Source organism: Lithobates pipiens, unplaced genomic scaffold (genome assembly GCF_037356315.1).
Source record: "Lithobates pipiens isolate NorthernLeopardFrog02 unplaced genomic scaffold, aLitPip1_a1.2 Scaffold_23, whole genome shotgun sequence".
Taxonomy (NCBI): Eukaryota; Metazoa; Chordata; class Amphibia; order Anura; family Ranidae; genus Lithobates; species Lithobates pipiens.
This window is the reverse complement of record NW_027507785.1, coordinates 117,334,938-117,360,437: the sequence shown is the minus strand read 5'-3', so window position 1 is coordinate 117,360,437 and position 25,500 is coordinate 117,334,938. Positions and strand designations below refer to the sequence as shown.

At 48.2% G+C, this 25,500-nt stretch overlaps 1 protein-coding gene across 2 annotated transcripts in view; it reads right to left on the bottom strand.

The window, feature by feature from the left end:
- TMPRSS6 (transmembrane serine protease 6) overlaps positions 1 to 25,500 on the bottom strand; it is a 430,707-nt gene that overhangs the window by 314,335 nt on the left and 90,872 nt on the right. The window contains exon 6 of one of the 2 annotated variants that reach the window (XM_077452249.1): positions 15,287 to 15,328. The exons of the other annotated variant lie outside the window; for it this stretch is intronic. Within the exon in view, the coding sequence (XP_077308375.1) occupies positions 15,287 to 15,328 (42 nt within the window). The remainder of the gene's footprint in view (positions 1 to 15,286; positions 15,329 to 25,500) is intronic. 2 annotated transcript variants of the gene reach the window in all.

The window sequence follows — 25,500 nt, the reverse complement described above, 5'->3', positions numbered from 1 at the left end:
AGAAAGTCACAAAACCAGAGAAAAGAAAAGAAAATGATAGATTTTACAGAAAAAGGATCTAAATCAACCAAACGCAAAGGTCACTAGAAAATATAATTTTTGGGGTAACTATTACCAAGGTAAAAATGTAAAGAGTAGATTAATTTTAGGGGGACAATAAGCTATGAAATATCTAATTTTTACTCCAACCGGAGCTTATTCATAAAGTACTCTCTATGATAGGTTAACTCAAAAAAGAGTGAAGATTTACATCAATAATCCAACCATGCAAAACACAAATCACTGCTTCGTTTTTTCATCTCAGCCTCAATAATCAGCACTTCGAACCCTTCACTCTCAGCTCTGCTCAATAGTGATGAATTCTGAATATCAGATGAGCCTCAGAAATATTCTGTCACATTAATGCTGAAAACTGGAAGCATGCTTGTTTGTTAGACCACTCATGGGCACCTTTTAGACCTAATTTAAAAGCATTCACTATGATTAGTCCCACTTGTTTCCAATTAGTCAAATCAAAACAGCATTGTACTTGGCTATCACAGATATGTTATTATCTCCAAATATTAAAAAATCAAAACACATTTTTACCAACATGGAACAAACCAGTGTGTTGCTTGTTGCTTTCAAGGAGGTTAGAATTCAGAGCTACATGCATTTGTGAACATTGTGTGAATTTTAATCAAAGAAATCAAGCACAACATTTCCAAATTAAGACATTCCAATAAAGACAGACAAAAGATTAAAGCCAATTTAAACCAAATCACAGCAAAATTGCACACCTGGCAATTAACCTGCCTGTATTCTGTGTTTTACTTAGTTTCACTTATGTCTTCATTCTAGACTAATACCTTGGATAGAAGTAGATCCCAACTTTTTTTTTATCCTGTTGAATATTTTGGAAATGTAAAATGTATAAAGATATCAATCTGAGGAAATACACATTTTTGGAATACAAGGATGAAATATAACATAAAATCTTGTGATTGGCTTGGGATCTTCTAGGTATCGGATTTTGTTAAAGTGGATGTAAACCCAATGTCATCCTTTCTAAACTACTGCCATAGGGGTTATCTATAAGGATATACATGCCTCCTGCATTTATCTTTAAATGTCAAATGTCTCCCCTCTGTCTGCTATGAGACCCGATAAACTGCAGATTCTGTGGGTGGGTCTGTTGTCTCGAGCTTGGAGGGTGGAGTCGTGATGTCAGTAGACTCCCCGCCCACCTCTACTCTTTTTAATATGCATATTCTCCTGTGTATTTCTTACACTGAACTTCTGCTATGATCTCTAACATCCAGTGAAAAGACAGGAAAGTAACCACATGACTTCAGCATGCCCAATCATGCTGAGGGGGGGAACATCCAATCCTGGCAGAGCAGCAGAAGAAAGAGAGGCCCGCAGTGGATGGACTGAAAGGGAAGTAAGGAAGGGCCGGACATGACAGGGTGGATAAGGTCTAAGGGGTTAAGGTGCAGAGAGAGAGGCTATGGGGGAGGAGCAAGTGGAGAATGTAATGGAAGGGGAGGAGCGCTTTAAAAGGAGGAAGGGGCGGAGCAACGGGCAGTGCGAAGGAAGGGACAGCGAGAGGAGGCAGTTTTACACCACTGCTCCTCGGTGATGGCGGACTTTGCAACACTCCTGGCGGGGCTGAGGCGACGGACGGACGGACGGACGGACGGAGGAACGAGGGCCGGACGGGCTGAAGGAGCATCTCGGGTGGCTGGCGGTTGCGGCGGGACCGGACTACAGGAGGGGTGAGAGTCTGCAGCGCACGTGGCGGTCGCGGCCTTCGGCGCTCTTTTGGCCTGGGCCTGCTACTCGGCCACCTCGTTTAGTGCGGAGCCCTGGGGACGACCGATCGCTCCCCCCGGCGAGGGGGACTCGGGTGGACTTTGCGGGCCTCGGGCGGTCATCACGCCGCCGGCCTGTGTCGGGGGGCGGGGCGGGCATGCCACGAGGCGGGGGAGCTTCCTTGTAGAATGAGGGGGGGGGGGACTCTGCAGCGGGGCCCTGTTCTTGCCTGGGCCTGCTACTCGGCCACCTCGTTTAGTGCGGAGGGGGGTGGGGCGGGCATGCCACGAGGCGGGGGAGCTTCTTGGGAGAATGAGGGTGGGGGGAGGGGGGGGGACTCTGCAGCAGGGCCCAGTTCGGAGGAGGGATGGCTGCTCGGGCTGGCTCTACCGGGGATCAGGGGGACAGCACTTCAGCCTGGTCAGGAGCGGGGATCACCTGCAGGCTGCTCCAAACAGAAGGCCAGCAGTGGCGCCCGGGTGTCTGCTTCCCCAGGGGCTGGCAGGTCTGGTCCGCATCGCCAGTCTGCCGAGGTGGTCTTGGCCGGAGGGGTGGCGGCACCACTGCGGGTTGTGGCATCGGCCTCCGGGGTCTCTTCCCCCGGGGGGCTTACACCCCCCGCCTACCTGGGGACAGGATGATCGGTCCGAAGGAGAGATTCCGGATGATGAGGTACCAGATCCAGCAGGGGATGTCACCAGTCCGGCTGTGGGGGGCGTTCCTGGACAAGCCAGGTGAGTCACAAGATGCTTTCTTATAGTCTGCGGCATTGCGGGGTACAGGCAGGCGCGGGGAGGACAGTGGTGCATGTGGGGCGGGCCTCAGCGTGGGGGGGTTCAGGCGGCGGGACTGGGCAGCGAGGGTGCTGAACCTGCCGCACGGTTGCCAGGTTTTGCGGGATGGGCTGCGGGCCTTGGTGGGGCGGTTTGACTGGGGGCTGGCGCGGCCGCCGCCGGCGGCCCCGTGGGGGGCTCCCCTGGCTGGGGTGCTTGGGGGGGTTCCTGGGGGCATGGGGGGTACACCGCCATTGGCACCTTCTGTGCCGACTCCAGTGGGGGAGGGGCGGTGGGTGCACCAGTGGTGGACGCGACCATGTTAAATTATAGAATTAAACGAACAAACGGCAGCGGCGGTACGGTCGAACATCGTTCGGGTCGCCGACGCGGCGTGGTGGGTGGTGTACAGGTGGTTCGTGGGGCCGCTGGGGGCCCACTGGCCGCAGGAGGTGCGGGTAAGGCTCGGGAAAGGGGAGTAAGGGGAGACTTTCTCGCCTCTCCCATTTGGTGCAGTTTAGAGTGGATGGGGTCAGGCCCGATGATTCCCCGCAGGAGGATGAGGACGAGCGGTGGTTTTCTACCGCGCAATTTCCTAATTGGTTACGGGCGTTTGCCATTTTGGCGAGCGGAGCCCCGAGCATGGCTTGGCGCTGTTCTGCTCTATGGCTCGATCGGGACGGCCCATAGGGTGTATGGGGGGGGGTGGTGGCCCCGGTATGTCGGGCAATTCCGGCCGCACATAGCAGTGCGGCCGGCGTTGCGCCGGGACCGCTAGGACATCAGCTTCTGGATGAGGCTTATGTCGTAGGCGCGGCCCCGCCTGTTTCCTCGCGGGGGGACCGGGTGTGTGCCTACCTCTGGGCTGCCGGCCGGAAAGGAATGGGGGTCTGGGGGCAGTTCGACGAGCGAGCATGCCAGTTCGGGGGAGCGTGCGGATTACGGCGTGAGTGTTCCGGCTGCGGTGGAGCACACACGCTGTCTCGGTGCTTCCGGATAGGGGGTCGAGTCGGGGATGCTGCTCGGAAGCGGGTGGACGCCGGTGATACGGGCGTGGATGCTTCCTTTTCTGCGTAGGTATCCGGAGAGGGCGGCGGCGCGGGTGCCGGCGTTGTTTCGACATGGCTTCAGGATTACCTGTCGCTGCCAGCGGTGCCGCTGGTGGCGAAGGAGTTGAAGTCGGCATTGCAGCGTCCGGGGTTCGTGGCTGACAGGCTACTAGGGGGGTGGCGGACGCGGGGGGCCGTTTGGGGCAGGCCTTGGCCCAACTGGGTGGTTTTCCCATTGGGGGTGGTCCCCAAGACGCAAGTGGGGAAATGTTGACTCTTCCATCGCCTGTCGTTTCCGATAAGGGGGCTCAGTACACGGTTATTGACCCAGCGGTGCACGGTGTCCTGCACGTCGTTCAGCGCGGCAGTCCGGTGGGTGCGGCGGTGGGGTCAAGGGGCACTGATGGCCAAGGCCGATGTGGAATCGGCATTCCGGCTGCTCCCTGTTCCTCATGGGAGCTTTTGGCTTTGGGGTTCCACTGGCGCGGAACTATGGTTCAGTTGCGGAGGTTGCAGTCAATCCGGGGTCAGCTGCGCTTCGCTGGTAGGATCATTCCCATGGGAGGGATTTTCCGCGGGCGGCTGTCGGCGGCTACGGGGAGGGTCAGCGTTCTGACGCACTTAGTGCGCCTGGGTAGGGGCCATAGGGAGGATTTGCGGGTTTGGCAGGAGTTCTGGGCTTCCTACAATGGTAGGACAATTGGATGGCGGGCCCGGTTAGCGACTTTTACATGGCCTTGGCCACAGATGGGGCGGGTTCTACCGGGTACGGGGCGTTATTTGAGGGGGCAAGTGGAGCGCGGGGCCTTGGCCAGAGACATGGGAGGCAGCGGCTTTCCTGGGGAATCTGGTTTTGTTGACACTATTTCCGGGGGTGTTAGCGTTGGAGCTGTGGGGGGAGGAGTGTCGGGGTTTGAAGTTGCGCATTTACGACGACATGGGTGTTGAGCAGGTGGTTAGCCGCATGTCAGCTACTTCCCCTCCGGTTACACGGCTGATGCGGTAGTTCGTTTTTCGTTGTTTACAGCTGCATGTTTTCTTTACGCTGTACGCATCTCGGGCGTGGCAATTGAGCTGGCTGACTCCCTGTCTCATTTTTCAGGGGGACAGATTCAGGGAGCTTGCTCCGGGCGCGGAAGCGGGAGAGGTCCCTTGCCCGGGGTGGATTAGGTGGCTGCGGGATGGCTCGGGCAGTTGGTGAGCGCGTCTAGGTGGGCGGCCTTCTTCACGGTTTGGGCAAAATGGTTGGTTCTGGTTCGGGAGCAGGGGTCGGTGATCGGGGACGCGGTAGGCGGCGGTTTGTGCTCTACTTTGTGGCCAGAAATGGGGGGCGAGGGGTGTCGGTTTCCTCGAGTGGCCGGAAACTGGCGTGTTTTGACGTTTTGTTTAGCTCGTGGTGGGTGGATGGTAATAAATAAAAAATAAAAAAAAAAACGCTAAGATTTCTGGGTGCGACGGGCGGTAAAAGGTTATCGCGTGCAGAGCTGGACGGGGGATGCGCGGAGGCCGGTCCCGTTCACGAACCTGCCGGCGATCTGTTATCGGCTGGGGTTTGTTTGCTCTTCAGGTTACGAGGCGCGGCTGTTCACAGCAGCGTTTTCTTTGGCTTTTATGGGGCGTTTCGGATCGGGGAATTGGGGAGCCCGACCGAGAGGGTGACTGGGGGTCTGTTTAACGGCATGGTGCGTTTGGACGGGATCGGGTGGGGCTCTGGCTGCGCAGGTCCAAAACGGACCAGCAGGGGAAGGGGGTGCTGGTGTCCCGGGTTTGCCCCGTGGCAGCGGTTCAGGGTTTTTGGGAAGTGTGCCGGGGGGCCTTTCCTGTGGGATGAGGAAGGGTCCTTTTTTGATCGGGTACCAATTTTCGGTGTTCCGGAAGTGTTTGCGGGAGGTGGGTTTGGATAGCAGGGGCTTTGCGTCACACTCCTACCGCATCGGGCGGTCACTGAGGCTGCCCGGTGTGGGCTGGTTGAGACGGCAGTTCGCTGGAGTGGGAGATGGGAATCTCGGTGGTTTCGTACGTATGTTAGGCCTCAGTTGGTGGTGGTTTGAGTGGGTTTCTATTAAAAAAAAAAAAAAAAAAAAAAAAAAAAGAAAAATAAATAAATAAATAAATAAATAAATATATAAATGGATAAGTGGACACGCATGCACAACGCAAGTGGAAGTTATTTACATATGTGCAGGGTGGTGTGGCTGTTTTCCTGTGGAGGTGGGTGCAATGGTGGTAGTTGACGGCTGGTTTTGTGCTGTTGGTTTTCTTTTCAGATGGAGGTATGGCTCGCCTTGTCTGGATCGTGGGGCACTCCTATGTGTGTTTGGGGGATAGGAGAGGAGACCAACGTCCTGGGGGCAGGCAACTCGGTGTTTCTCGGAGTGAGGCTTGCTTGCGGGGGTTGGGGGTCCCGGGGGTGAAGTGGGAACGTTTGTTCGGGGAGGTTGAGCGTCATGTGTTGCGGGTATAGTGGTGGGCTGATCAGACATTTTAGCCGGGACGGTATGGCGCTGGGCTCGTTTGGTCGGGGGCATCATTGGACCCGTCTGAGGGTACACAAGGTGGTGGGGTGGTTTGGGGCCCAGCATAGCGGGTTCGTGGTTCGGCACCGGGTGCTGCCGTGCGATGGGGTATGTGCGTTGGACGGAATGGGGTTGCACTTAGCCGAGGTGGGGATCGATGGGTGGTCCTTGGGATTGCAAGACGGTATTCTAAGTAGTGATGGACGAACTTCCGACGGGACGTTTCGCGAACGCGAAATGCGAACGGACCCAAACGTTCGCGAAACCGACCGTTCGCCGCGGGCCCCATTGACTTCAATGGGAGGCGAACTTTGCAAACCTTCATGTCGAATTTGCGGCCACGTGGTAATTATTAGGGGGTAAAACGTAGTCCCACCATCTGGACAATGACATAATACATGTATGAGGTGAATTTGGGATCGATAACTACAAGCATTTTTATTTTATTTGGGAAATTGTTCTAACAATTCAGGACTATGGAGCTAATGAAGGCAATGGAGGAGAGGGAAGGTCAGGGACCAGGGTAGGCAAAGAAGAGGGTGCAGGAGATGATCACCAGCAGCGTGACATACCGGAATGACACATGCACCGTGATAGAGGCATCTGACAGCAGCACCGTAATACAGAGCACTGACAGCAGCACCGTGACATACAGCGCTGACAGCAGCACCGTGACATACAGCGCTGACAGCAGCACCGTGACATACAGCGCTGACAGCAGCACCGTGACATACAGCGCTGACAGCAGCACCGTGACATACAGCGCTGACAGCAGCACCGTGACATACAGCGCTGACAGCAGCACCGTGACATACAGCGCTGACAGCAGCACCGTGACATACAGCGCTGACAGCAGCACCGTGACATACAGCGCTGACAGCAGCACCGTGACATACAGCGCTGACAGCAGCACCGTGACATACAGCGCTGACAGCAGCACCGTGACATACAGCACTGACAGCAGCACCGTAAGCAGCCCCAGGAGGAAGTCAGCACAGCACAGGGATGGTGTGATCCCCTCATAATAAGAACCCCCAGGAGGAAGTCAGCACAGCACAGGGATAGTGTGATCCCTTCATAATAAGAACCCCCAGGAGGAAGTCAGCACAGCACAGGGATATCATAAGCAGCCCCAGTAGAAATATGACACCGCTCAACCTCTTCAAAGAGGAGGGTAGGGGCATATAGTACGGTGTGCTTTTTTGGGTCAAGGAAGTGAGCCAAATGAATTAAGAAGGTCTGTGTGCTTGATTAAAAAAATAGTTTATAGACATATACATGGTCTACTGGTCACATGTGTTGAATTCCTCCGAGATCCATGCCTCATTCATTTTTAGAAATGTGAGGTAGTTAACACTGTGGTGAGCTAGGCGAGTACGCTTATCGGTCACAATCCCCCCTGCTGCGCTGAACGTCCTTTCGGACAGGACACTGGATGAGGGGCAAGCCAACAGTTCGATTGCAAATTGGGCAAGCTCTGGCCAGAGGTCAAGCCTGCCCACCCAGTAGTCTAGGGGTTCATCACTCCTCAGAGCGTCCACATCGGCCGTTAACCCAATGTAGTCGGACACCTGACGGTCTAGGCGTTCCCTGATGCTGGATCCGGATGACACCTGTCGATGGGTCGGCTGAAAGAATGACCTCATATCCGAAGTCACCAACACATCTTCAAACCGGCCTCTTCTTGCAGGCGCTGTTGGATTGGTACCCGCAAATCCTTCTCTGGGAGTGGGAATTGCTCCTCTGCCAGCGCACGCAAAAGCAGAATGCAGCATTTCTCGAAGCAAGGCCTGGAAGTGCTGCATTCTGACAGCCCTCTGCGACGGCGGTAACATTTCCGCCATTTTGTGTTTGTACCGGGGGTCTAAGTACGTTGCCACCCAGTACTGGTCCTTGACCCTCATGCTTTTTATACGGGGGTCCCTATTAAAACACTGGAGCATGAAGGCCCCCATTTGCACTAAAGTGGAAGCGGTGTGGTGGCCTGGCTCCTGCTCATCATCCAGGATAATGTCGTCCTCTTCATTCTCCTCTCCCCATCCTCGCACAACAGGGATCCCAGAAAGGTTTAAAGCATGCTCTTCTTGCTCCTGCTCATCCGCCCCGGCACCATCCTCCTCTGACTCCTCATCAGACTCCTGTTGTTGACTTGTCTCAGATAGAGTAGCCCCCCCTGGGAATTCATCCAGCATTGCGACTTCCTCATCTTCCCGCTCCTGCTCCTCCACAGCCTGATCAATGACACGACGCAATGCACGCTCCAGAAAGAAGGCATAAGGTACCATGTCACTGATGGCGCCATGGCTGCGACTGACCAGTTTGGTGATCTCCTCAAATGGCCGCAGAAGTCTGCATGTGTCGCGCATGAGCAGCCACTGGCGCGGTGAAAAAAAACCCAGCTCCCCAGAACCGTTTCTTTCGCAGAGTTCATACAGGTAGACGTTAACTGCACGTTTCTGCTGGAGCAGCCTATCAAGCATATAGAAGGTTGAGTTCCATCGCGTCGGGCAATCGCAAATAAGACGTCTGACCGGCAGATGGTGTCGCCGCTGAATGTCAGCAAGGCGAGCCATGGCCGTGTAAGATCTTCTGAAATGGGCCGAGATTTTCCTTGCCTGCCGCAAGATGTCCTGGACCCCAGGGTATTTGACAAGGAATCGCTGCACGACCAAGTTTAAGACGTGTGCCATGCACGGCACGTGCGTGATTTTGCCCTGTTTCAATGCGCTAAGCAGATTGGCACCGTTGTCACACACCACTTTACCAACTGTCAAATTGAGCGGTGTTAGCCACTCATCTGCCTGTGAACGCAAAGCTGAAAGGAGTGCCGGGCCAGTGTGGCTCTTTGCTTCCAGGCACAACAGACGCAGCACGGCATGGCAACGTCTCACCTGGCATGTGGAATAGGTTCTGGGGAGCTTGGGCGGTGCAGTGGAAGAGACGCTAGCAGCGGAAAAGGAGGAGGCAGCTGAGGAGGAGAGGGAGGAGGATGGAGTAGGAGGAGGAGAAGAAGAGTCAGGCCTGCATGCAATCCGTGGCGGTAAAACCAAATCTACACGGGTGCCACGGGTTACATGCTTGACGGCCGTCAGAAGGTTCACCCAGTGGGCAGTAAAACTGATATACCTTCCCTGCCCGTGTTTGCTAGACCACGTGTCTGTGGTCAGATGTATCTTGGCACCGACACTGTGTGCCAGAGATACATTCACTTGCCGCTGAACATGGCCATATAGCTCTGGGATGCCCTTCTCTGAGAAATACTTCCTTCCTGGGACCTTCCATTGTGGTGTTCCAATGGCCACAAATTTGCGAAAGGCCTCCGAGTCCACCAGTTTATATGGCAGTAGTTGGCGGGCTATGAGTTCTGACAAGCCAGCCGCCAACCGTTGGGCAAGAGGGTTATCCGGCATCATCATTTTTTTACGCTCAAACATTAGGCCCACGGAAGCCTGCCTTTTTGCAGAAAAATGTGAGCTTGGCGTGATGGAAGGTGGAGTGGAGGACAATTGTGAGGAGAGAGGAGAAGGAGAAGTAGAAGACGAGGCTGGACGGTGAGAGCCTGCAGTGTGGCTTTGTGTGTTCCGTTGCTCCCACTGGGCTCGGTGATGGCTGCTCATGTGCCTTCTTAAGGCGGTCGTCCCTAGGTGAGTATTGGGCTTACCGCGACTAACGCGTTGACTGCAAAGATTGCAGATGGCAACGCTATTGTCAGCAGCGGACACGTTAAAAAAAGCCCACACTGCGGAGCCATGTGCCGGTGTCCTGGGAGCGCCAGATGTGACCGTACATGGTCGATGACTCGCTCCTGATACATTTGCAGTCTGCTTTGTCCCTGCTGTGCAATGTAAGTCATTGCTGCTTCTCCTCCCTATCTGCTGGTCCATATCTCCCTCTGAACTCCCCTCCTCTTCCTCTCTTGTGGGCACCCACGTGACATCACTAGACACGTCATCATCAACGTCACCTTCCCCACCGCTATAAGTAGAGATCTCGGAGTAGTCAGCAACACCGGGGACCAACCTCCTCCTTGGGCTGATCTGGGTACTGGCGTCAGACTGCTGAGTAGCGCTTGTTGCTACCTCCTCTTCCTGATCCAATACCAAGAGTGGCTGCGCATCAGAAATGTCCTCTTGATATGGATCGGAAAATAATTCCAGTGACTCAAGCGGAAGGTATGTGGTGGTGGTGGTGGTGGTCGTGTTGTTGGTGGTAGTGTCTTTGGGGGTGCACATAGCAGAGAGTGAAGAAGAGGGTGCAGATCGAGAGGATGAGGAGGGTGCAGAAGAGTAAGGCTGAGCGAGCCACTCAACCAAGTCTGGTGCATCCTTTAAAGTAATTGAACGCACCTTCTGCAACTTCCCACTTTGGCTCAAGCCTGTTGCTCCTGCCCTACCCCTACCACCCCTGCGGAAGGGCCTGCCTCTTCCTCTGCATGTCATTTTTTAAATGACCCTGTGACAAAACTCTTAGTCCCTATACCGCTGAAGGACTGCTGCAGTATAGGTGAGCGGTCAGCAGTGGTGCACGTCAACCCTATCTATTGTGGACCTATAGCGGTCCTTACAGAACAGCAGACTGTACCGCACTCAAGCCTATGTACCGTAGCACCCTATACCAAGTTACCAGTCCTTATAAGAACTTTTGTGGACCAAGCAGGTTGTGTATTAGTGTTTAGCAGACTGTACGTCAGTCCCTATACCGCTGAAGGACTGCTGCAGTATAGGGCAGCGGTCAGCAGTGGTGCACGTCAACCCTATCTATTGTGGACCGATAGCGGTCCTTACAGAACAGCAGACTGTACCGCACTCAAGCCTATGTACCGTAGCACCCTATACCAAGTTACCAGTCCTTATAAGAACTTTTGTGGAACAAGCAGGTTGTGTGTTAGTGATTAGCAGACTGTACGTCAGTCCCTATACCGCTGAAGGACTGCTGCAGTATAGGGCAGCGGTCAGCAGTGGTGCACGTCAACCCTATCTATTGTGAACCGATAGCGGTCCTTACAGAACAGCAGACTGTACCGCACTCAAGCCTATGTACCGTAGCACCCTATACCAAGTTACCAGTCCTTATAAGAACTTTTGTGGAACAAGCAGGTTGTGTGTTAGTGATTAGCAGACTGTACGTCAGTCCCTATACCGCTGAAGGACTGCTGCAGTATAGGGCAGCGGTCAGCAGTGGTGCACGTCAACCCTATCTATTGTGGACCGATAGCGGTCCTTACAGAACAGCAGACTGTACCGCACTCAAGCCTATGTACCGTAGCACCCTATACCAAGTTACCAGTCCTTATAAGAACTTTTGTGGACCAAGCAGGTTGTGTATTAGTGTTTAGCAGACTGTACGTCAGTCCCTATACCGCTGAAGGACTGCTGCAGTATAGGGCAGCGGTCAGCAGTGGTGCACGTCAACCCTATCTATTGTGGACCGATAGCGGTCCTTACAGAACAGCAGACTGTACCGCACTCAAGCCTATGTACCGTAGCACCCTATACCAAGTTACCAGTCCTTATAAGAACTTTTGTGGAACAAGCAGGTTGTGTGTTAGTGATTAGCAGACTGTACGTCAGTCCCTATACCGCTGAAGGACTGCTGCAGTATAGGGCAGCGGTCAGCAGTGGTGCACGTCAACCCTATCTATTGTGGACCGATAGCGGTCCTTACAGAACAGCAGACTGTACCGCACTCAAGCCTATGTACCGTAGCACCCTATACCAAGTTACCAGTCCTTATAAGAACTTTTGTGGAACAAGCAGGTTGTGTGTTAGTGATTAGCAGACTGTACGTCAGTCCCTATACCGCTGAAGGACTGCTGCAGTATAGGGCAGCGGTCAGCAGTGGTGCACGTCAACCCTATCTATTGTGGACCGATAGCGGTCCTTACAGAACAGCAGACTGTACCGCACTCAAGCCTATGTACCGTAGCACCCTATACCAAGTTACCAGTCCTTATAAGAACTTTTGTGGAACAAGTGAGTTGTGAATGTTTAGCAGACTGCAGCAGAAGGGCAGCAGTCAAGTATAATATCCTTTCTATATTTGGAAGAAAGAATATTATACATGTACAAGCCTATTACTGTACCACTGATACCAGTCCTGAAAAGAACCTTTGTGGAACTAATAATAACAGCAAGTCTTTAAAATTACCCTCACTGCCTGACAACACTGCTTCCTTCCTGTCCCTATACAAATTGGCAAAAAAAGAGAACGATTAGTGGTTACTGGAACAGCTCTTTTGTGGACCTTGATAGTAACAGCTAATGATGATGATGATGATGATGATGATGAAAGACTAATCTGGCTGTCCCTGTAGCATACACCGTCCTTTCCCTTTCTCTAAACTAACAAAAGACACTCAGGCTGCTGCAAGAATCAGCAGCACAGCAAACCTATCAACACCTAACACCTATACCAGTCCTGAAAAGAACTTTTGTGTACCAAATAGCTAGTGGTTTATCTCTCCCTACTCCACACAGGAACCTGTCCCTATCTTAACAGAAGAAAGAATGTAAAATGGCCACCGGATCGGGTGTATTTATAGGTTAGGGGGAATGTACAAGTGTCCATGTGCTGTCATGTCTCAATTGGCTGTCCTGTATCACATGATAAACGTGTCACCAAAGGTTAAAGTTCTTGTATACATTAAACACGTAAGTCCGCCGCGGCGAACGACGGAAAAAGGCGTTCGAACGTGCGGACCGCGAATGTCGGAAATTCGCCGCGAAACGACCGCCGGGCGAACCGTTCGGCCATCACTAATTCTAAGGCCTTGTGGGGGTGGGGTGGCCCTTAAGGGTAAGGGAGTCACCCTTTCGGGCTGTGGCGGTGTTTGTCTGGTGGTCTTTGACGGTTGGCGGTAAATCAGAGGTCATCTGATAAGGGGTGGGGGGCCCATTGCTATTATGGGTCCCTCCGGTGTATTCCTGAACGTTGGATGGAATACCTTTATGGTTATCACTGTCGGAAGTTGTCTCCGAGCGGTCACAGCTGGAGGCCTGGTTAAGTGGAAGTGGGTACCGCAGTGAGTTGGTTGTTTGGTAAAATATGGGTCACCGTCAGAGATCACCAGACCGGGCATGTTATTTATATGCTATTCGTTATACCTGATGTTGGTTATGGTTAGACATATATATTTGGCTATTTATATATTGAGATATATATTTTGATTGGAGTGTTTGAGTAATGGTAATAAAGGCTGTTATGGCCATTTTACTCCAAAGCAAGGTGTGGTCTCATCATTCAGGGTTGTGGTAAAAGGGGTGGGGGTTGGAGTGGAATGGGTAACAGGTAAAAGAGGGACCTTTAGACTACCCTGGTCAAGAGAGGCCCGCAGTGGATGGACTGAAAGGGAAGTAAGGAAGGGCCGGACATGACAGGGTGGATAAGGTCTAAGGGGTTAAGGTGCAGAGAGAGAGGCTATGGGGGAGGAGCAAGTGGAGAATGTAATGGAAGGGGAGGAGCGCTTTAAAAGGAGGAAGGGGCGGAGCAACGGGCAGTGCGAAGGAAGGGACAGCGAGAGGAGGCAGTTTTCCCACCCTCCCTCCCTATTGTTAGGTTGCTGGTGTATGTCGGTTGTTGTTTTTGTTCTATTTCAGGTGGCAAGGATCGGATGTCATGACAGCGGTGCGGATGGAACTGGGTTGGCGGTGTTTGTCTGGTGGTCTTTGACGGTTGGCGGTAAATCAGAGGTCATCTGATAAGGGGTGGGGGGCCCATTGCTATTATGGGTCCCTCCGGTGTATTCCTGAACGTTGGATGGAATACCTTTATGGTTATCACTGTCGGAAGTTGTCTCCGAGCGGTCACAGCTGGAGGCCTGGTTAAGTGGAAGTGGGTACCGCAGTGAGTTGGTTGTTTGGTAAAATATGGGTCACCGTCAGAGATCACCAGACCGGGCATGTTATTTATATGCTATTTGTTATACCTGATGTTGGTTATGGTTAGACATATATATTTGGCTATTTATATATTGAGATATATATTTTGATTGGAGTGTTTGAGTAATGGTAATAAAGGCTGTTATGGCCATTTTACTCCAAAGCAAGGTGTGGTCTCATCATTCAGGGTTGTGGTAAAAGGGGTGGGGGTTGGAGTGGAATGGGTAACAGGTAAAAGAGGGACCTTTAGACTACCCTGGTCAAGGAGTGGGGGAGGGAATTAAAAAATAATGCATGTCTCTTAGGCTAGTACACAAGATATGTAAATCACCTGTCACTCACAGCAAGGGGGAGGATTTGACAAAGTTTTTCTGTTTGTCAAAAATTATCTGACTGAACAATAAAATATGATTGCTCAGAGATGGATTAACTCTTTGTGACAAGACTGGGCTCAAATGATAGGAAATCTTATGCTCTACATTATGACATAAAAAAAAAGAAAGAAATAATTTCGGGTTTACATTCACTTTAATGTAGCACAGCAGTCACAGCATATCAATTATGGAAGCAGAAGCACAATAGAGGTTTGGGGTTCATATGAACATAAAGGGTGAAGAGAGTCTTAGCCCTTGTACACACGGTCAGAGAATCCGTCGGAATGTGTCCTATCGGACCGTGTCGTCGGATAATCCGACTGTGTGTGGTATGCATCGGACTGATTCCGTCGGAATATCTGTCGGACCCAATTTTCCAACATGTTGGAAATATTTCCCGACCAACTGGGCCGATTGGACATACTCCGATCATGTGTAGAGAATTTTGATCGGGCCAAGTGCCACGCATGCTCAGATCAAATTCCTACATTAAAGCTATTGGCTACTAGCCTGAATGTAGTCCCATCGTAATGAAATTACATCATCACGTTCTGAAAGATCGGATTTTTTGCCAACTTTGTCCAACCGTGTGTATGCAACAGTTTCAGACAAGATCCGACGGACAAAATCCGACGGGCAAAATCCGACTGATTTGGTTGTGGAAATCTCCCACCGTGTGTACAGGGGCTAAGATAAGTTGACAAGAGGACACCAAGGTTAGTAACCAAAAATAAAGGCCCCTCAATGATACTGGATGATCGAAAACAGAACATCCAAGTACAATAAAAGGAAAAGTTAGTATAGCATTGCATTTTTATGCTTTTCTGCTTTCTCGGGCAATTAATTTCTGGCTAATTAACTGAAGCATGATTTATAAGAAACTAATGTTTTGGATGTTCCTACCAGTACTAGAAGAGAACAGCTGCATGTTCTGTAAACTGGCCTCTGAAAATACAGTTCAAAATAAGTTTAAAAGGAAAAAAAAATCATTGTAAAGCTCAGGTGGACAGGGAACATAAGATGAAAATCATATTAAGTAACAATAATTTTTCAGTCTGCTAGGGAGTATAAAATTCAAGAGTTTGCGTGGTAGTCTTTGCTCAGTAGATGTCTATAGATGCTCTGTTTCTTCTCTACTCTTAGGCCAGTGCGGACTTACTTTCGTACTGCCTACCAAAAGTCAATTTTCATCACAGATATAAAAGGCCTAGTTTATACTTGCGATTGGGGGGTTGTGAAAAAATGGGCAGTTGAATGTTTTTTACCACCCACCAACCTCCCCATTTAAGCTGCAAAGTCAGCTTTTCAAGTGTATACACATGTTGCAGTAATAATGCTTTATGTCTCGGCAAAAATGATCCCCCCTGTCGTATTCAGCAGTCAGTACCAATACCGAAAGCGACCAACTCCAGCAAATGGAGCTGTGGCACAGCCATCAGCCAAATGCAAGGCTTGTGAGTGTGGCATGATATCCCAATTGAAAAAAACAATTCAGCGATCAGGAAAAAAAAACAGCCATTCATTCAGGATGTGGCAGTATTGCCTCCTGAATATCTGGCAGCTGCTCCCTTGATGCTCTGTGAAAAGCAATCCACCAGACTTTTACCAGACTTTTATCACTATCATCCATGGAGGGACACAATCTGAATGTAAGAAACCCTAGGATCTGCCATCAAAAAGCAGGATGGTCATCCTGTGGTTGCAGACAAATCGTATCTAGTTGTAATTTGCACTGTACATGTACAAGCATGTTCTTGGCACCCAAAAATATTGAGTACAGCTTTTAAACTTTAGTTGGAACTGCCTTTATTGGCAGCTATTTCTGAATACCCTCTTTTTTCTTCAGGTGGTAATTACTCTTAATGACTTACAGTGGAGGAATTTGCTTCTGTTTTTCAAGGTTTTATGGCTGAGTTTGTGAGACTTTTTGCTCCTCCTGATCGCTAGTGATTAAAATGCCCACTGTCACATTCCGAGGTTTATTCTAATGTAGAGATACCTAACATTTCTGAATGCGTCAGGAATTCTGCAGAAGCTCATTGCTGGACACTAAAGCCCCATACACATGGGCTAAATATTGGGCAGTATTGATTGGGTCTATAGAAACTGACCGTCATTCGAGTGTCTGGCTTTTGTTGAATGGGCATGATCAAAAAAGGTCTGCCGATAGATCAGTGCTCTCAACCCATGGCAGGTGGCGGGTGTGTTCTTACATGGGGCCATCCCCCTTTCTGGACACAATAGCCCAGTGGAGAGATCACTGTACTAAGATCAGATTGTTAGTACAGCAAGCCCTTCCAAAGCTCTTCAGTTTTTTTGTTCAGTCTGCTGGGTTGGACGAAAAAACAACTTATAGTGTGTACTAGGCTTAAGTCTGCTTTCCCCAGAGGAGGAGATTCCACCAGTTGAATTTCAGTCAGGAGTTGTTTCACAAAAACAGAAATGTAATTGTTCATTTTCTAGTCGAGGCACTGCATTCTATTTTAAAATGACAGGATTCCACCATTACTTCAAACACTATGCTTGGGATAAATGTTCCACCAGGAGGTTTCCTCATGATCCCCTATTTGATTATTTTATCTACAAAGATTGGAAATATCCAGACAAGCTATACCCAGTCCCTAAACAGTTCCGGGTGCTCTATCTTTAAGTGGAGGATATTGTCATGAAATTGACTACTCCTCCTGGAGCTGACCAACCAGTGCCTTGTCTTTAGGAAGCTCTAACTCATGGGTGTTCAACATGTGACCCTCCAGCTGTTGCGGAACTATAAGTCCTATCATGCCTCTGCCTTTGGGAGTCATGCTTGTAACTGTCAGTCTTACAATGTCAATAACTCATTAGACTTATAGTTACCCAACAGCTGTAGGGCCACAAGTTGAGCAGCCATGCTCCAGCTATTCATACTAAAGTGGCTGCATCCTGGTGACAACTAGTTGGAAGCAATTTGTTGAACCATATACCCCATAGTGGCATTTGCCCTTCAACCCATACTTGACTTTAGCTGACTTTTCTAAATTATTAATTAGGATCTAGGTAATGATCAAGTTATTGATTATATTGACCAAATACTGTTGTGTTTACTTTATGCGTGATGTGGCACTGGATACTAGCAATATTATATCTCAGCTGTTCCTATCTTCTGTGTCGTTGGCAACACTGTAATGCCACGTACACACGATTGGAATTCTTGTCGGAAGAAGCTCTGATAGTTTTCCTGACAGAATTCTGATGGACTTCTGCTCAAGGTGTCTTGCCTTACACATGGTCACACCAAATTCCGATCGTTTAGAATGCGGTGACGTACAACACTTGGACTTGCTTCAGCCTGAGAGTGTTTCACAAAGCAAATTTCAAATTCAGTAACCTTGACCATGCCAAATTTAATTCCCGTAAGGTTTATCATCTAATGTGGAAGATTTATTTTCTATGGGGGATTCCCCATGTACCTCCTTGATGGCCCTTTCCTTTTTAAGGTTCTTTCCTTCAGTTGGGGGTAGGACAAGGCTTGTCCCATAGTACTGCCAAGAGTAAGGTGTCTGCCCTGACTGTTCATTTTCTTGACTCATCACTTCAATCAGTAGGATTTCTAGTTGTTTATGTTGTCTTGTAGGGAGCCCCATTTGATCTTACAAGGTAAAAACAAGGTTTTGAAACCACTGACACCCTTCCTGCCCAGAGCTGTTTGTTTTTCACCTTAATGAGGATATTGTAGTCCCTTCCCCGTGCCTGGTACCTGTTCACCCCACTCCATTTTATGAATGTTGTGAGGGTGGTCATAGTTTATCTTTTGAGTGCTGCTTCTTTCAGACAGATTGATTCCCTGTTTGTTATTTGAGATGGTCCAGTAAGAAGTTTTTCAGTTAGCTGATCCACTGTTTCTAGGTGGATTTTACAGGTCATTGTGCAGGAGTAGGAGCTGCAGGATAAAGTGCCTTAGTAGGAAAGTGAGTGTTACTTTTCTTTTTATCACTAGGCCTCAGTGCCTTCATTTGTAAGCTGCAGCTTGGTCTTCTGTATATAATTTCCTCTAAGTTTTTTACAAGGTCGTTGTGTCTTCCCCCGCAGATGCTATTTTTGGGTGTGTCCATCTGACAGTTTGGACTTTTTTGGACGTGCGTAGGTTTCTTGCTATCAAGCTGTATCCCTTAATGGGTACTTGACAATATAGGATTTTTGTTATCATTGTGAAATATTTTCTCAAAGTCCACTGAGGCATACAGCTCCCTCCCCTCATATATTATTGTTTTCTCTTTGGACTACTTGCTACCACTGAGCAAGCACAAGGTGGGAGGTCTGGTGGTAATGTGGTTCTGGGTATGGGGTGTCATGCCCAAAACTCAAAAACTTTCAGCAATCAAAGTCTTGGGCTAAATAGTTATCTCAGAGACACAGAGCAGGCCATCAAAAAATCTATCAACACAGCTCAAGCTAGAATCGGGAAGGGGGTGGTTGTTGGGGTCATTTATTAATATCTCTTAATGGTTATTCAGCAATCATAAGTATTATTAAGGCAAAGCCTGGAAATCTAAACATTGTTTAATGGCTATAAAAAATGTGTTAAAAACCTTTCAGTTTGCAGCTTTTCTGACATTAATCTTCCTAAAATAATCCATTAGGAAAACATTTCTCAAACAAACAAACTTAACAGTATTGTAAACCTCTATTAGCAGAGACATTATGGCATGTCATAAATATTTTAGCAAGTAGTGGAAGGCAGGCCACATTCCTGGCTTTTTATTTCACATTGCAGAACCAAAATCTGATCATGTTTCACAAGTTCTAATCTGATGAAATTATTGCATAGTTACAGAGTTGGAAAGGTTGAATAATGACACTCATCCATCCAGTTCAGCCTGTGCAGGTGTGTGTTTATGTCTTAACTATTTCCCATATCCCTGTATATTGCATTCACTAAGATGCAAATCTGAGAGTTTTTTTTTAATTATCAGTACTCCCTGCTGATACCACCAACTGTTGAAGGGAGTTACACATCCTTACTACTCTGACGTAAAGAACCCCTTATGCAGTTTAGGGTTAAACCGCTTCTTGTCCAACTTCTTTGAGTGGTTGTGTGTCCTCTTAAAGCGAAGTTCCACCCAAATATGGAACTTACGCTTCAAGCAATCCTCGCCCCCTTACATGCCACATTTGGCATGTAGTTTTTTGGGGGCTTCTTTAGGAGGGGGACTTCCTCTCCCACTTCCTCCTTCCGCCCAGGGACTGCCCAGGGACTGCCAAGCAGACTCCTCCTTTCGCCTTAGGTGGCCCCTCCCTCTAGGCGATGTCCTGGGACACATGACAGGTCCCAGGAGATCGCCTGTCCACTCAGGGAGAGCATCGCTACTCGCGCATGCGCCGTTTGTGCACAGCTTTGAAGCCGAAAACTGACATGGCTGGGTGCCCAGAGTGGCAATGGAGGCACCAGCGGAGAGGAGAGGGAGAGGAGCATCTCTCCGTCCGTCCACATCGCTGGACCATGGAACAGGTAAGGGTCTGTTTATTAAAAGTCAGCAACTACACTTTCGTAGCTGCTGACTTTTAATAAACATAAAAAGCCTGGAACTCCCCTTTAAGTAACCTGAGGCTAAAAAAATTCTCCTTATGCTAAAATCCCCATTGAGATATTTGGATAGTGCTATCATAGCTCCAGTTAAGCGTCTCTTCTCTGTGGAGAATAAGAGAATAAGTATAATGCTTGTTATTCCTTGTAACTGAGGTCCTCCATTCCCCTTACTAGGGCCCTCTGATCTTTTTCCATCCTGGATTCCCCCAAAGACTATCCCCCTAGCAAGTAGCTTGCATTTATATTTTTAGCCCCCAAGTGCATTACTTTACAATTTTCAACTTTAAACTTAATTTGCCATATAGTTGCCCACTCCTTTATGTTTGGAGATTAAATATTCCTATATTATGGGGTGCATGAGGCAGATTAGACACATTCAATTTCATGCTCCACAATAGTAAATGGGTTTCCAAACAAAAGAACTCGCTGCTCCAGGTGAGACAGGAAGCCTAATGATATCAAAGGTGCCTTCCGCATACGCCCAACACTTGGGATGTTCGTTTATTAAAGAATTTTGATGGATCTTGGAGTGCAGCCATTTCTTCAGTGTTGATAGTAAAGGGGTTACTAGACATGTAGCATGTGATCATAGAAAAATATTGATATAATTAGAAAACTAACATTGTGGGATGGTCTTTTTCAATATTCTATACACTTCAACCTTCCTACTCCACATTCCTTAGACTCATCAAGGGTAGGAAGTTACAGTAAGCACAATTTTTTTTTACTTTGATTGGTAAGTGATTAGAACCCCTGTTTTTTCTTTGTTTTGTCGGTGTCCTTGTTAGGAAAATTTCTTAGGCCTATATGTTAAGTTGACATCAGAACATGAATAGGGGGATTTTTTCCACTGGGCACATTTGATACAAAAAAAAAAAACACTTTATCTGGACTTTGCTGAGGGAACCAGAGTGGGACAGCAAAACAGAATTATATAAAAAATATATATTTTAAATTACACAAGTGGAATACACAAAAATCAGATGCGTGCTGTAGATGTCAAACATCTATGGGGGAATTGCACCCTGATCACCACCTTCTGGAACAAAGTCAGAAACCTGATTAACCACTTAACAAGCCCATAGCCTCCCAGAATTCCGCTCTCGCGCGCCCCCTGGGGCGCGCACTCGAGAGCATCCGTGACCGCCGGGTCCACAGGACCCAGTGCATCACGGATCACGGTAAACGGCTGCTCATCGCGGCCGTTTACCACGTGATCGCTCCGTCAAATGACGGAGTGATCACTTGTAAACAAACCGGCGTCATGTTATGACCCAGGTTCCTCCCTCCCCCTCTCTGTACCGATCGGTACAGCGGAGGGGGAAGAGATCGGTGTCAGCAGCGCTGTGGGCTGTATCTGCAGTGCCCACATCGCTGCTCACCGAAATTTAACCCCTCAATTCCCTGCAACACTCTGCAATACCCTGCAACACTCTGCAATACCCTGCAACACTCTGCAACACTCTGCAATACCCTGCAACACTCTGCAATACCCTGCAACACTCTGCAATGCTCTGCAACACCCGCCAATACCCTGCAACACTCTGCAATGCTCTGCAACACCCGCCAATACCCTGAAACACTCTGCAATACTCTGCAATACCCGCCAATACCCTGCAATGCTCTGCAACACCCGCCAATACCCTGCAACACTCTGCAATGATCTGCAACACCCGCCAATACCCTGCAACACTCTGCAATGCTCTGCAACACCCGCCAATACCCTGCAATGCTCTGCAACGCAATACTCTGCAATGCCATACTCTGAGATACCCAGCCATACTCGGAGATACCCAGCCATAGTCGGTGATACCCTGCAATACCCAGCCATAGACATCCGCCCCCCCTCCCGCCGCCCTCCGATGCTTCTACCGACTCGCCAATACAATCAAAGCGAAAGTCTTATTGACCCCATATCTCACTGTAAAGAGGACCTGTCATGCCATATTCCTATTACAAGGGATGTTTACATTCCTTGTAATAGGAATAAAAGTGATCAAAAAATTTATTTTTGGGGAAAAAAAATGTCAAACTAAAATAAATAAAGTAAAATGAACTTTTTTTTTTTAAAGCGCCCCTGTCCCCATGTGCTCGCATGCAGAAGCAAACGCATACGTAAGTCCCGCCCACATATGAAAACAGTGTTCAAACCCCACATGTGAGGTATCGCTGCGAACGTTAGAGCGAGAGCAATAATGCTAGCCCTAGACCTCCTCTGTAACTCAAAACATATAACCAGTAAAAAAAATTAAATCGTCGCCTATGGGGATTATTAAGTAGCGGCGTCTGCCGCCATTCCACGAGCATGTGCAATTTGGAAGAGTGACATGTTAGGTATCTATTTACTCAGCGTAACTTCATCTTTCACATTATGCAAAAATTGGGCTAACTTTACTGTTTGTTTTTTTTTAAGCACAAAACTGTTTTTTTTCGAAAAATTGCTGCGCAAATACCGTGCGAGATAAAAAGTTGCAACGACCACCATTGTATTCTCCAGGGTGTTTGCTAAAAAAAATATATAATGTTTTGGGATTCTATGTAATTTTCTAGCAAATAAATTATGATTTTTACATCTAGGAGAGAAATGTCAGAATTGTCCTGGGTGCTCCAGAACGCCTGATGGTGCTCCCTGCATGTTGGGCCTCTGTATGTGGCCACACTGTGTAAAAGTCTCACACATGTGGTATCGCCGTACTCGGGAGTAATAGCAGAATGTGTTTTGGGGTGTAATTTGTGGTATACATATGCTGTGTGTGAGAAATAAACTGATAATATGACAATTTTGTGAAAAAAAAAAAGTAAAAAAAATCTTGATTTTGCAAAGAATTGTGGGAAAAAATGACAACTTCAAAGAACTCATATCTCTTACTAAATACCTTGGAATGTCTTCTTTCCAAAAAGGGGTCATTTGGGGGGTATTTGTACTTTTCTGGCATGTTAGGGTCTCAAGAATTGAAATAGGCCGTCAGTACTTCAGGTGTGATCAATTTTCAGATATTGGCACCATAGCTTGTGGACTCTATAACTTTCACAAAGACCAAATAATATCCACCAATTTGTACTTATTTTTACCAAAGATATGTAGTAGTATAAATTTTGGCTAAAATTTATGAAGAAAAAATTACTAATCTGCTAAATTTTATAACAGAAACAAAGAAAATTTCATTTTTTTACAGAATTTTCTGTATTTTTTCTTTTATAGCACAAAAAATAAAAAAAACGAGCGGTGATTAAATACCACCAAAAGAAAGCTCCATTTGTGTGAAAAAAAGGACAAAAATTTCATATAGATCCAGTGTTGCATGACTGAGTAATTGTCATTCAAAATGTGAGAGCACCGAAAGCTTAAAATTGGTCTGGTTATTAAGGGTGTTTAAGTGCCCAGTGGTCAAGAGGTTAAGGAAATTACAGAAACGAAATTGAATCTAAACGCGGCATGCTGCTTTCTACACGTGGCTAAATTCTCCTTTAGAAGATACAAACATTCACTGACCAAACACCTCCTCAATGCAGCCAAATCACTGATTCCATTGCATTGGAACTCGGGTCCCCTCCATTTCAGAGTGGCTGAACAAGGTCAAAGACATCTGTGAAATGGAGGACACCCTGGCTCAAGATAAAACTGAAAATTTCTATCAAAATACTTACCATAATTTTCCTTTCCTGATAGACTCCATGGCAGCAACGTGTGGGTTTAGTCCCATCTCTACTACCCTATAGGACATTACTCCCATAAATCTTTGCTCCCTGCCCACAGCTGTATTTGGTAACAACCCTACTCCAGCCATTTGGGAGGGAACTCCTGCTGCCATGGAGTCCATCAGGAAAGGAAAATTACGGTAAGTATTTTCATAGGAATTTTCAGTTTTCCTGACAGGCTTCATGGCAACAACGTGTGGGAAATTACTCACCAAACACACGGGTTGGCAAAAATGCTGAACAAAAATACTTATTTAACACTGTCAACCGACAAAACTTTCAAAACCAAAATTAACAGAAGATAAAGTTACTGGCCCAACACAATAGTAAAACATAAAAGTATGAATCGATGACCAAGAAGCTGCTCTGCAGATCACTTCAGGTGCAACATGATGTGAGGCTGCCCATGAAGTTGAGAGACTTCTAGTAGAGTGTGCTGTAACCGCCTCAGGAGGAGCCAAGCCCTTCTCTCTGTAAGCCCATTGGATAGCTTGGACCACCCAAGCAGCGATGGATCTGACGGAAGCCTTGGAACCCTTCTTTTTTCCATGGAACAGAACGAAGAGATAGTCAGATTGATGAAAAGAATCTGTAACTTCCAAGTATTGCCTCAAAGTAACTCCCAAATCAAGAGGGTGTGGATCCAGACTCCCAGCAAAGTTAAAGGTAGGAAGTGTGATTTCCTGGTTCTCATGGAAGACCGAGGTGACCTTGGGATTTGATCCTAGCATTGGAATCAGGACCACTCTATCCGGGAAAAAAGTGAGAAATAGTTCCTTTGAACCTAAAGATTGAATTTCAGAAATTCTCTTCACCAAAGTTATGGCTATAAGGAAAGAGGTCTTGGGGGTTATTTCTCTGACTGAAAGTGACTTATCAAGCTTTGAAGAGAAATCCAGAACTAACGATAGATCCCATTTAGGAAATATAGGTTTCCTCTGTGGCCTAAGCCTGACTGCCCCTTTTGAAAAACTGTTGGGCCAAAAGATGTTTGGCCCATGCGACTACGGAGAAGGCTGAAATTGCAGAAACCTGAATGCAAAGAGAACTGATATATAGTGAGATATCCATTCCTGTTTGCAGGAAACTTAAAATGTCCCGAACTGTCCAAGCACTACAGGAATTGGCCCTGAAAAACATGTGGCTTGCAAACTTTGCCCAAATCCTCTCATATACCCGATTGGTACTTCCTCTTCTTACACTAAGGAGAGTGGGAATAACCTCTTCAGGGCTGCCTAAAGCCTCCAACCTTCCCCTTTAAAAAAAAACAGGTCTTTAGGCGTAGGTGATCTGGGCAAGGATGTAGTCTTGATCCCTGAGACAGAAGATCTGGTCTGGATGGTAACGGAATAGAATCTCGGACATTGAGAAGTGTTAGGAGGGGAAACCAAGGCCTGCTGGGCCAGTAAGGAATTATGGCTATCACTTCTGCTGTCTCTGACCTGAGTCTCCTCAGAAACTGAAGAATGATAGGAGTTGGAGGGAAGGCATAGGCTCTGTGGAACCACCATTTCTCTGTCAACGCGTCCACCCAATAGGCTTGAGGATCCCTGTCTGCCTGGATGTTCTGAACCCCTGAAACATATGTCGCTGTTAAAATTTCCAGGTTCCTCTGAGCCCAGGACATAATTGGTTCTACCTTTTGCAGTAGTGATAGACTTCGAGTAACCCCTTGCCTCCTTATGTATGCCACTGATGTGGTATTGTCTAGTCTGAGTAGACCCTAGGTTCCCGAAATCAGATGACGAAATGCCAGCAGAGCCCGGAAAGCTGTTCTCAATGCCAATATGTTTGACACCATTCTTCTGGAAGAAAAATCCCTGTGCTACTTATGCCATGCAGTGGGTGCCCC